This window comes from Plasmodium vinckei, assembly GCF_900681995.1.
Source record: "Plasmodium vinckei vinckei genome assembly, chromosome: PVVCY_12".
Classification (NCBI taxonomy): Eukaryota; Apicomplexa; class Aconoidasida; order Haemosporida; family Plasmodiidae; genus Plasmodium; species Plasmodium vinckei.
In genome coordinates, this window is record NC_051304.1 from 764,856 (window position 1) to 778,746 (window position 13,891).

Genomic DNA, 13,891 nt, shown 5'->3' on the forward strand with positions numbered 1-13,891 from the left:
GGTTTTATTTCATTTTAAAATTAAAAATAAAAGTTTTATATTTTTAAAATACAAAAAGTTGTATTAATATTATATACATACATGTGTGAATATAGACAAAGCCAAAAAATTACTTATAAAAAAGTTAGCTAAATTTATACAATTTAAAAGGAATTAATTTATTTCCTAATAACTGTAGATATGAGGATATGCATATATTACGCATAAAGTCATAAAAAATAAATCAATTAAAAATATACAAACTTTTAAGACGTAAAAAAAGAAAGAAAAAATATATACAGTAAACATAAATAATGAAATATAAATTGCCAACATTTACAATTTGAAAAAAAACAAAAAACAAAACATACACACATATTTTTTATTTACATAACAAAAAATTATTAAATTGGTTTATAAAGCAAATAAATCGAATGATTATATGATATAATATTATGGAAGACGTAAAAAATTAAAACATTTTCATTAATTTGACAAAAAAATGTATTTTTTATACTCTAAATTTAATATATGCCAATAAATATGTAGAACATATTTGTATATACATCATGCATAGCTTATGCATTCTGTTCTACATATAATGAAATAATTTTGTATAATTACCGCGCGATAAAAAAGTGCATATTTGTTCCCTCTTTTTTTCTGACCAAGCAATAAATATTTTTGCGCCTGTACATGCAAATTTGATTTATTTATCTTCAAAATATTATGCATATATTTCATCAATTTATTTGGTCAAGCTCACTAATATCACCTCCCGATACTTTATCAGATTCCTCGTTTAAATTCTCATCAGAATTATCTTCGTCTGTCTCAAGCTCCTCTTCCTGACCTGACTTGCAAACTTCATTCTGTTCTCTTTTTCGTATAACAACATAATATTTCCAAATAGAAATATACTTATTATAATAGTAATATTTGTGATGATTGATATTAATGACATATTTAAAAATTAAGTTATAAAAATACTTTTTGAGAAGTATTGTGGTATTATTTTGTTTAACTTTAATAAATATATTATTAATTTTTTTTCGTTCCAGTGTATATTCACGAAGAAATAAAAAGACACACTTTAAAATATTATTATTTTTTTTTTCTATAGCTATTTGTATGACTCGTTCATAATTATTTATATTTGTTAAGGCAATATTGTATAATATATTAAATATATATTGTTTTATATTTTTTTCACTTTTAAATCTGATTATATCACAATTTTTTTTTTCAATTTTTACCTTATTAATGGAAAATATTAAAAGGAAGAAATATTTTTTCATAACATTAATATTGTATTTATTTTTAAAGTCTTCAATTTTTTTTATTTTATTAAAATGAAAAAGAGCCATATTTTTCCAATAGACTAAAACTTTTGCTGCCATTCTTTCCTTAACTTTTTTATAAAACATTAAAGAATTATATTCACAATAATTTTTCCATTTGTTCTCAACGTAATATTGCTTTAAAGCCATAATAAATTCTTTTTTTCTTCTATATGCCAAAAAACTATTTGATAACATTTTAAAAGCAGCTTTCTCTTTTGAATATACTCTATAAATTTTCCATTGTGTTAGAGCATCACTAAGCATTCTCTGTCTTTTCCTGCATTTTATTGTTTGTTGGCATAATCTCAAGTGATTATTATAAAAATACAAATTTATTATTATAAAGAAATATTTTTTAAATAGATAAAACTTTTTTTCAATAGTGTATTTAAGATACAAATTGTGTAGGTGTACTTTTTTTCGGCTTATATTTTTGTGTTTTAATAATATAGAGAAACATTGGCTTTTTTTTTTTTTTATTAGTTCTTCAATACTACTAGCCAATAATAATCTTAATTTTTTTTTTTTATTAGCATAGCTGTTTATTGCATAAAAAAGTGTGTGCATAAATTTGTCTTTATAATCAATTATTTCTTTTATTTGATTTTTTACATAAGGGAAATATCCATTTTCCAATAATTTATAATTTTCATTCTTTTTTTTTAATATGTAATAAAAAGATGATATGTTATCCTGATAAATATTATAAAAATGCATGTGTATTTTGTTCATAAAAATTATAAACTTAAAATTACGTATCCAAATACTGAATTTTTCTCCCAAAATTTTATGTCTTTGTTTTGAAAGAAATGCATGCATATTTTTCCATTTGGAAAATATGTTATTCTTAATAATTTCGTATTTCTTTGATATCATAATATGATAAAAATTTCGAAGTGTTCCTTTTTTTTTTGCATAATTACTCCAGTTGTTTATAATGGTCGTTTTCATTAATATATCATTTTGTGTTACTAACTCTTTAATACAATTATTTATTTTTTTTAATTTAAAATATTGTGTAATCCATACTTTGTAATACTTCTTCAATACAGATTTACGATTATATTCTATACAATATTTCTTTAAATTGGTATTATGTTTTCGTGATATTTTATATCTATTTAATATTGTGAGCACATTTTTTTTTACACTTAATTTATTTCTGTTAATAAAAGCTTTAATTTGGCTAGATTGTTCATATTTTTTTTTTAATAAAAAAAAATATTTCGTCAATATTTTTGCTTTAACTCTTTTTTTTACTTTTCTATAACGATAATAAATAATCAATTTTTGTAAATAAATTGTCATTATTAGTTTGTTAAATTTTGCTAATTTTTCATCATTTATGTTTTTGTTCTTAATAAATATATTCTTCCATTTAGTAAATGTGGTATGTTTTTTTTTGGATAAATATGTGTAATAATTTTCCAAACATTTTTTTCGAGTATTACATTTTCTGTTCCAGTAAAAAAATAAATATTTCATTCTTTTATATTGTAAAGATGAATATATATATATTTGTAATTTATTTATAATAGTATTTTTTTTTATTAAATTATAATATATTTGGAAATATTTTTTTTGTAACATGTCTTTTTTTGATTTAATAAAATTAAAGTAACGGAAATTTTGAATAACGTCCTTAAATATGTTTTTTTTAAGTATAATTTTTTTAATTTCATTTATAAAATTCATATATATTAATTTCTTTTCATATATAGATACCCAATTATGAAAAAATGAGTGTAATAAAATATAGTTTTTCTTCTCTATTAAGGAATGGCATCGTGCCTCATATTTATACAATAATAGCCATACATAAAAAAATGTCTGTTTCTTTTTATTATTAGTATGATTTAAAACAATTTGATAATATATATTTTCATTTTTTCTTTTTCTATAGAAATTATAATAATTTATAAAATATTCAAATTTCAATTTTTTTTCATTTTCATTTTTTAGTTCCAAAAATTTGGTCTTATCATAACTATTTACAATTATAAGTTTATGCCAAAATATAAAAATTAATTGAATATGTTTTTTTAAAATAGCTTTACGTTTATTTTTCATTTCTTTAACTTTTGTGTTAAATAATAATATCCATGTACCAAAATATTTCTCTAAATTTTCTGTATCCTTTTTTTTTTTAAAACTTTCAATTATATTTAAATCATTGTCTCTTTTTACTTTTTTTAATAAACTATATTTATTCCACACACTTAACCAATTTTTCATTTTTTTTAAAAATAAATACACGTGTATTAATTTATAAATTTTTAAATTCAAAAGAAAAGAATATGTTATCACAATTTCATTTTCTTTAAATCTGTTTAATATCGAACTTTGAAGCTTATTATATAAATAGGCCATTTTATTTTCATGATTTTCTTTTGTTATTAAGTTATATTTTTTTTTATTTTGCATTGTCAATAGTTTGTCTTTATTTATTGTCTCTGTATAGTTTATATTTTGTATAAAACTTTCATTTCTGTACATGTTCATACCATTTTTTACATACAAATTTGTATGCCCATCAGCTGATTTACATTTATCAAATGTGAAATAATTATTGTCATAATTTAAATGGCAATCACTACTACAATCGCTACTCGAATAGGTGCTCCTTTGTATGAGCTCAACAGATTTACTTTCTAAAATGGTGGAAGGGTATTCCCTTTTTTTCTCGTTCAATCCATTTAGAACTGATAAATTGCCACTACTTCCAATACCCATCTTATTATTATCATTACAGTTTTGTTTATTTTTGGAATTATTAAAAATACTATTTACATTTAACCATATATTTTGTATATTGTCTAAGGTACTAGTATTCTCATTAAATGCTAAGGATGTGCTACCAAATAAATAATAAATAAATAAAAGAATCTTGAGATTGTCTTGAATCTGTTTTTCATTTGAATTCATTAATTTTATATAATAGTATGAATCATTTTTCTTAAATATTTTTAATAATGCTTTTTTCATTTTGATTGATAATAAATTAAAAAAATAATTATACAATGATTTAAACTTTTTTTTGTAATGAATAAAAAATATATTTATGTCATATAAATTATACATAAGTAAATAATTTAATATTAATCTGTTCATATTATTATTTTTTATAATATTACAAACATTTAAAAAGTTAGCAAAATAATCATTTTTTATCTTAATTTTGTTTCCATTTATATTTAGGTTGTTTTTTTTTTTCATCTCTGAATATATTGTATTTAATACTAAATACTTCTTTATATTTTTAAAAAACGAATTCCTATTTTTTACCATTACATTGTTACTAAAGCTTTTACATTGTTGTGTCATTTCTTTTTCATCACTTTTGCAACAGTCTATCAAAATGGGCTCTACATCGATCACCGACTCCTTGGTCGCGTCACTACATATGGTGGAATTGTTTTGAGTAGATGTAGAACCAGAACTATTAGATGTCATACTTCTTCTACCATCATATTCAATGTTGTTTTTAAAAATGTAAACATTAGAAAATAAAGAATAACCAAAATCAAGTAACTCCGATGTTGTGTCTACTTCTTTAGATACATTATTAAATAATCCAAAAATTTTATAAATTATTAAAATTTGTTTATAAGATGTTTTAGCTCTAACATATAAGAAAACAAAAAATATTTTTGCCATTTTTTTTAATTTTATTAAATTTTCCATTTTTTTATATTTTTTTTTTTTTTCTATAAATAATTTCCATTTAATAAAGTAGGATCTTATAAAATAAAAATAATTATTCAACTTTATTTTTTGCATTATATTATGTTCATATTTAAATAATTCACTAGATATATTTATCATTTTTTTAAAATATATTTTTTTTATCATATTATTATAAAAAAATGATATCATCTCTTGTTCTGTTTCTTTTCTTTTCCGTTTTGCGACTATTTTTTGTAACACCTTTACACACTTCCTCATTATTTTTATCTTTTGTTTTTCTGCAAGTTTTTCGTATATTTTCTATAAAAAAATAAGGGAAAAAATAAGGGGAAAATTAAGGGGAAAATTAAGGGGAAAATGAAAATGGATATGCAAACTATATGAGCAGCATGGTAATGTTCTCTTTATTATTATTACCTCCTGTACAATCATGTATTTCCTATTCAACCTAAATTTGTATAGTCCCATCTGATACATTTTTGTTTGAAAAATATGATTAACCCGTTTTAATATAATAGCAATATATTTCTTTTTATTTGATTTTCTAAAAATTTCAAAAAATATTTCTTCTTTTTTTTTATTTTCCCTTTTTTTCACAAATTCAATCAAATTCTGTTTTTCCTTTTTTTTTTTTTTCAAAAATGTAAACCTAAAAAGGGAAGAAAATAAAAAAGAACATGAAAAAATATTGCAATCTCATAATTAATACATATATAAGACAGGTATTTTTTGTCATCTTTTTTTACCATCTTATGAAAAATTCTCGTCTAATTCTTGAGTCTACACTTTTGCATAATCCGAAATAATTAGTCTTAATTTTATTTATTAGATTATAAAAATTAATGATGGTGTAAAAATATAATTGTTTTTTTCTATTCATTAATATGATAGTATTTTTTTCATATAATAATTTTTTTTTTTTATATTTTATAAATGAATGAAAAGCTTTTGTTTTGATTTTTCGAACATAAAAATGTAAAGCTGTTTTATTCTTTATTCTTGTATTTTTATTATATACTAATAAGTTAAAAAAATATTTTTTTATTTTATTTCTTTTTTCTAGTAAAAAATTATTAAATAATGATGATATATTTAAATCATATTCATAATTTTTATATAACACATTAAATATTTTTGACTTGATTTTGTCTATCACATATTTATTTATAATAAATATAAATTTTTTTATTTTTTTATTTTGTAAATATTTAATCTTCCATTCTGTATAAAATTCATTTAATTTGCTCATATTATTTATTTGCCTAATTTTGTATAATATATACTCAAGCTCTTTTTTCTTTCTTACTTTTCCATACATTTTACACCATAAAATATAATATTCTTCTTTCCTTTTTTTACATATTTTTTCATAAAATTTCTTTTTTTTTATTTCTCGTTTTGTATATCCCTTCCATTGTTTTAATCTTCGTTGGCACATCAACACATTTTGTCTATTTTTTATGAATAGTTGAATCTGGGAAGGTAGGAAAAAAAAAATAAGAAATAAGTTCGATAAATTAAAATAAAAGAAGTTGTAAACACAATTCAAATTAATACATGTTCAAAAATAACATCATCAGGCAGTATCATATAAAAATCATTGTTAGACAAATAACATGTTTCAATGAATTGTCTATCTGTTTTATTCTTACTCTTTTCAACTTTTGGGCATACAAAAATAGTCTACCAAAATATATGATAGTAACTTTTTTTGTAAAAATCTGATCTGCTTCCTTAAGCTTTACATTTGTTATAAATGTTGTATACCACTTACTTAGGATGCTTATCTTTTTTTTCCTATAAAAATGTGGAGTAAAAAATGAGGAGTAATAAATGCGGAGTAAAAAATGAGGAGTAATAAATGCGGAGTAAAAAATGAGGAGTAATAAATGCGGAGTAAAAAATAAGGAGTAATAAATGCGGAGTAAAAAATGAGGAGTAAAAATGCGGAGTAAAAAATGAGGAGTAATAAAAATATAATGAAACCATTTTTTACCTGTTAAAATGGTTAGCTATTTTTTTCATAAACTCTTTTTTGTTTTTCTTCATTTTGACATAACTTTTCCAATGTTTCATGTATTTGTAAAAGAATATTTTTTCTTGGATTTTCTTAAAGTGCAAAATCTACAAAGGTTAAGAAAAATAAAAGTATAGAAAATATAAGAATATAAAAATGTGAAAAATGAAAATGTAAAAAATGAAAATATAAGAATATAAAAATGTGAAAATTATTACAACTTTGCAACATTTTCAAGTGGTACCTTTTTTTTGTTAATTTGTCTAAGACTGGTGTAGAGAATAAGTATATTGAAAAATTTCTTTTTTGTTTTTATATAAAAATAATTTAAAATATTTATATATTTTTCTTTTTTATTTAAATATTGTCTAGTTAAATTTCTCCATTTAATAATACATAAACCTTTAAGATAATTTTGTGCCATTTTACTTAATGTATTAAAATATAACATATTTTTTGAAAATACATATAACGATTTTAATGATTTTTTTTTTAATTTATTCATATAAAATAAATCAGATATTTCTTTTTTTATTTTTATTTCTTGTTTTCTTTTTACATTAATAATTAATGAATTAAAACATTTTCTTTTTTTTTTTATTAATAATTTTTTAAAAAAATTTAATATATTTTGTTTTTTTTTATTACTCTCTTTAGTTATTTTATACCATCCACCTAAAACTTTTCTCATTCGATTTTCTTTATTATTATAAATATATATATCAAACTTTTTTCGAAAATTAAAATATTTTATACGTAATCCTAGCCATTTCATAAATATTCTTTTTTTTAACATAACTTTTTGATCTACTTTATATTCCATTTTTAGTTTTTCTAATCTTTTTTTCTTCATCGCAAACATAAGTAATGACATAAAATATTTTTTTACAACATTTTCTTGAACTTTCCTCTTGAAGTTTTTTATAGATCGACAATTAAGAAGCCAGGTTGTGAAAATTATCTTGTATAGGGACTTTAAATGTAAGAAAAATACAAAGGAAATGTGTAAAAGGTGTGGAAAAAAAAAAACAAAAAAAAATTATGCACACAAAATAAGTTACCATTTTAAGGGCAAAGGAAAAGTAGGGTAAGCTAAACTTGAACTTTGGCAAGTTAACTATGAAAGACACTGGGACAAAAGATAAGACAATGTTTATCGATTTAAAAACAAATGGTATATTTTGATAAAAGTAACTTGGATTTTGTATTATATTTTTATTTGAATAATATTTCTTATGTGCATATATTAAACTATTTATATTTATATCAATATTATTAAAATTTAGAAAATCTAAAATTGTTATATTATTAACTACTTTTGAAACAATCTTATGCTTTATCAATATTTTAGACATAAATAATAAAACAATATTTCCTTCATTATTAAAATTGTAATAATTTAAAATATTTTTTTGATATACTTTCATATAGGTTATCCATTTTTTTATTACATTTTTTTTTAAATTATTAATAAAATAATTATCTATAACTGATATATGTGTTTTCCGTCTTTTTTTATATTCTTTATATTTATATAAAAAGGAAAAAGATTGTATCATAAGTTTATACTTATATTTATTATATAAAAATATATACTTCGAAGAATTTAAAGTGTAATAATTTTTCCATTGATTATATATTTTTTCCATGTCTTGTTTATTTTTTTTTTTATATATATAAATAAATAATTTTTTTAAATGGTATGTTTTTTCTTTATGCTTTTTTAAAATTGTGAAATATTTTTTTAAAATATAATTCTTTTTTCTTTCATTTATACATTTTAATATGCTACTAATTGTTATGCTCTCATTATATATATCAATCCATTGTAAAAAATAGACATATGGTATTTTTTTATTTTTTTTATTTTTCCATTTTATTAAAGATATAGACAGTTGTTTACATTTTTTAGTGTACTTACGTAAGTTGGAAAAGTATTTTTTTATTAAAACTGTTTTTATTTTATTTATATATTTTTGATAATATATCTTAAACTCTAGTTCTTCATTATATATTTGTAGAAATAAATAAAAATATTTTTTACACATCCACACTTTCCAGTTTTCATAAATAACTTGATGACATTCATTTTCTTGTTTTCTTTTTTTATAATATAAAACTAAATGTACATAACATTTGATTAATAAATTTTTATTATAAATATTATATATTTCTTTATTTTTCATTTTTTTAATAATTTTATTTTCATGTCTATTCTTCCAAATGGTAAGTATTTTTTTTGTTCTTTTTTTTTCTAACCTATTTTTAGACAATCTTAGTAGTTTACTTTTTTTTGTAAAATTTTTCCATTCTCTAAATATATGTAGACAATAAATAAAATTTTTTTTTTTTTTTTTTTTGTATTTATTTAACCATTTATTGAAAAGTTTTCGAATAATTATATTCTCATTTTTTACCATCAATCTTTCATAAGTATGTTTTAAATATACTTTTTTTTCAAAACAATATATCCATATATCATAATATTTTACTAAAACTTTTTTATTACACATTTTGTTAAATATTATCTTATTTTTATTTGCTAACTTTTTTTTATTAGTATAATTTTTCCATAAAATAAACATCTTTTTTAATTTAATATAAGTATAAAAAAGATTGGCTTCATTATATATTTTCATTTTATTTTTTTTATTAACATAAAATTTATCATTATTGTTATGTCTATATTTTGTAAGCTTTTTATATATATTATATATTGTTTCTCCGTTTAAATATATTTTTAATAAATTCCTATTATTTTTGTGTAAAAAGGATTTCTCATTTATTTTGACCAAGCCTAAGTATTCGACTTTGTTTGTGGTGTTGTTAAAATATTTTCCACGATCATCTCGATAGTCATTATTTATGGAGGTACTATCACTGAAATAGTTTGCATCAACTAATTCATTCACACTTTTACAATAATATTTATTTTTTTTTCTTTCATTATTTTTCATAACAATAGAAAGAATGCTCAATTGATTTTGTTTACTCTTCTCATTAAACATGTTAATATTATCTTCGTTTTCTTTTTTGCGTAATGTAGTAAATTTAAGAATATTATTATTTTTTTCATTGTAAAATTTGTCGCTCATATTGTAGGAGCTGTAGCCGCCTTCAACCTCGTCAACCTCGTCAACCTCGTCAATCTCTTTAACACTTTCAATGATGCTCTTATTTTGTTGATTATATATATTATCCATTTTAAGCATTTCTTTATTTCCCGAACTAATTAAATCATAACTTCTGTAATAACAAACTTGCTCATTCATGCTGTCATCATTTTGAAAATTTTTATTTAGACATAATTTGGTTCCATTGTCTAATATCGGTTTTGGATAATCTGATTTTATTTTATCCTCAATTATGTTTTTACATATTATTAATAATTTATTAAAAATTTCATCTGAAATATTTTTTTTTATATTATATTTATTTGTTACATCGTAAAAATATTTTAGTATACTTGGGAAATTTAATTCTACATTATTGAAATTACAATCATCTGCTGATCTATATATTATTTCCTTTATAACATCATTAATATCAATATCGGTATTCCACATGATACAGCAAAAAAGAGTAACACTACTATATGTGTGTATTTTATTTTAATCGAATTTTTATATAATTATGTTTTACAAAGCATATTTCGTTATGTGTAAATGCTTGTCAAGTTTTCTAAGTTAATTTTTTTTCATATTTTTTTGTATTTTTTTTGTGTATTTTCCTTTTCTCATGACACTTTATTCCCTTTCTCTCATTTTTGAAAATAATTTCGCTTAAGGAAAATATAAAAATGTAAAAATATAAAAAATAAGAAAGAATTAATAAGCTGTGTGTAAAGTTTATAATGTAATAGTGATATAATTTTTAAAAAAAATAATAAAATAAAAATTTTCCAATTTTACTATATATCAATAAATACTTGTAAATTGTCTGTATATTTATATGCGAAGTGTGTTATTACATTTTATGCGTGTACAAGCATTTTATATACAAATATGCACATAATATAAAAACTTAAAACATAAAAAATGACTAACATATGTTATCAAATACTTAAAAATAATAAAAGAAATTGTGTAATTTTATTTATTTTACATTATATAATTATTTTTTTTTTCATATTTTCCAAAAAGGGAACTATTCATAAATATTATGTGTGCCTTAATGTATTACGTAATGTTATGCGTATAACCAAATATATTATCCTTCGATATGTTTTTATATTTTTTTTAGCACTTTTTCTTTTTTTCTCTTTATAAAAAAACCTTTAAAAAATGGAAATATGTGATTATATTTTATTATAATTTTTTTATTATAATATATATCTTTTCTTTATATATTATTTTTCCTTTTTTTTCCATTTAAAAATCATTGAAAATGATAAATTTATGATATCCCTGTCCTTGTTTATTTTTTTAATACCATACTAGTTAATATTGTTTAAAAAATAAATATATATTATAATTCTCTTTTTTTTTATTTCTCTTAATTTTTTGAGAAAAACCAAAACATTTATAAAATACTAAAAATATAATCTCTTATTATTTTGTAGTATATTTCCCAATTCTATTGTTAAGTAGTACATAAAAATAAAAAATCACACACACACAATAGTCACAACAATTAATTACTCCTCCCTCAAAATATGTAACTATACAACATTATATCACTACACGATGCTAAATAATCAAGACTTAATTATGTGTAAACATTTTATCAAATTGGAATAGCTAAGCACCATCATCTTATTCTCAATATAAACATGTATATTATCACTTTTTTGTTTTAAATATAAAAAGTTATTTTTTGTGTGTGCTACATTTTATCATAATTTTCGAAATGGCGCGTATATAGCTAGCCATTTATATTGTTAATGTAGTAAAAAAAAAAAAAAAAAAAAAAAAGAGACATGTTCATATATATTTGTAGCTACATTATTTTGAAAGCATAATAAAGGATGCAAATTATATTTACACACATTTAGAGCCAAGTCTTATTTATGCATATTTGCAAATAATCAAAATGAATAATGTTTTAAAAAATTCATTTCTATGTTATATACAAAATGGGAAGAATATTATTATTAGCAGTAGGAAACTTGATAAAAATGTTATGAACATTATAGCCAAAAATCAAAATAATTACAGCTCTTTAAAATTTAATAATATATTAAATTATGGTGTGTATATAGGAAATAATAATCCTAAACTCGATTACCAATCATGCTTAAATAGTTATACAAATTTTCCAAAAAAAACAAAACAACAATTTTATTCTACATATAGACCTACTCCAGAAAATGACAAAACGAATGTAATAAATGGGGCAAACCAAATAACTAGCTTTTATAATTTACCTAACGAATATAAAGAAAATAAAGAAATTGATTATAAAAATTTGGACAATTTTTCAAATAAAAACAGCAATGAACACAAATTTAATATTGACGAAGGAGAAATACAAAAGGGAAAAAGAAAATCCTCAAAAATAAAAATAATAGGATACACATTTATTCTTATATTTGGAACATATGCTTCTTATAAAGTTTATAAAAATGATTTTAATTTATCAAAAGCGGAAGAAAGTATTTTAAAAGATATTTTTAATATTATTTATACTTATGAAGAAAAAGGAAGTGTAAAAAATTCTAAATTTATAACATGTTTAAGTGAAAATTTAAATAAACAGATAGCCATGTATTTTTTACAACTTGATACTGATAAAAAATCTGGATTTATTATTAACGATGCTCTCATTTTTTTATCTGAATTAAATATAAATGAAGACAATGAAATTGTTAAAAAATTTATTAAAAATGGTAATGGGAAAAATAATGAATTAAAAAAATACTCTGGATGCTCGTTACAACAGTTTGCTGAATTAATTGAAAGTTTAATTTTAACAAATAAAACAAAAACTGACAATAATGTATCACAAAATAGTGATTTAAATAATCTACTGGGAAATGACGCCAAAAAATATTATATTAATATTATGCAGAATTATTTAGACATACTTATTAACACCATTAAAACGTCAAGTTTATATTTATATTATCTAAAGAATAAAAAATATTCACAAAATGAAGATATCTTAGATAATTTAGAAATTTTAATTTTAAATAAACTGACTAAATATAATGATAAATATGTTGATAAAAAAAACTTATCTTTAGATTATATATTAAGTAAAGAAGAAATGGATCTTCTTCGTAAAAATTGTGTATCAAACAAAAAAGACGAAGAAAAAGAATTGTTGTTAATTGAAAAAAAAAATATTGAAGATAAAATTAAGCGCCTTTTAGACCTTCAAAAAAAAAAAAAATTAACAGAAACTGAAATTAAAAGATTACAAGATTTGAAAGAAAATTTGAAAAATGTTAAATATACCATAAAAAAGGAGAATATCAAGAGATATTTTAACTAAGCATGTATAAGAAACATAAAATAAAAAACATCAAAACATTGCTATATCTTTTACATACTCTCTTTTAATTATAATTTTTATGTATTCATCCTTATATTTTTTTTTATTATTAAATATTGTTATACATACGTAACTATTGTAGAAAAATAATTTGTTCCATGTTGTTTGCTTAATTAAAATATTATTTATCATAATATATTTTTCTTAATATACAAATGTTTGTGCACACACAGTATATATTTGTATATATACTGATTCATTTATTCGATTATATATCTTTAATTTGTTCTTTAACCTATTTATTTATTCACTTATTTTTAAAACTTTCAAACTTTATAAATATGCATTTTATTCACGATACCAACGACCTCCATATGCCTGTTGTACTATCACCAAGGATATAAATATACATAGTTGCTTAAATAGCTGT

General features: G+C 20.0%; 2 protein-coding genes across 2 annotated transcripts; one reads left to right on the top strand and one right to left on the bottom strand.

Moving 5' to 3' along the window:
* Positions 1-722: 722 nt before the first annotated feature.
* On the bottom strand, positions 723-10,592 carry PVVCY_1202150 (conserved Plasmodium protein, unknown function; the record flags this gene model as incomplete). Its single annotated transcript, XM_037634649.1, has 7 exons — positions 723-5,309; positions 5,427-5,658; positions 5,756-6,483; positions 6,662-6,806; positions 7,006-7,133; positions 7,271-7,999; positions 8,088-10,592. 7 exons carry the CDS (start codon positions 10,590-10,592, stop codon positions 723-725), a joined length of 9,054 nt encoding a protein of 3,017 aa, XP_037490717.1.
* A 1,465-nt stretch (positions 10,593-12,057) lies between these two features.
* On the top strand, positions 12,058-13,461 carry PVVCY_1202160 (conserved Plasmodium protein, unknown function; the record flags this gene model as incomplete). The annotated part of the gene is made up of 1 exon (XM_008625226.1): positions 12,058-13,461. One exon carries the CDS (start codon positions 12,058-12,060, stop codon positions 13,459-13,461), a length of 1,404 nt encoding a protein of 467 aa, XP_008623448.1.
* Between the last annotated feature and the right edge of the window lie 430 nt (positions 13,462-13,891).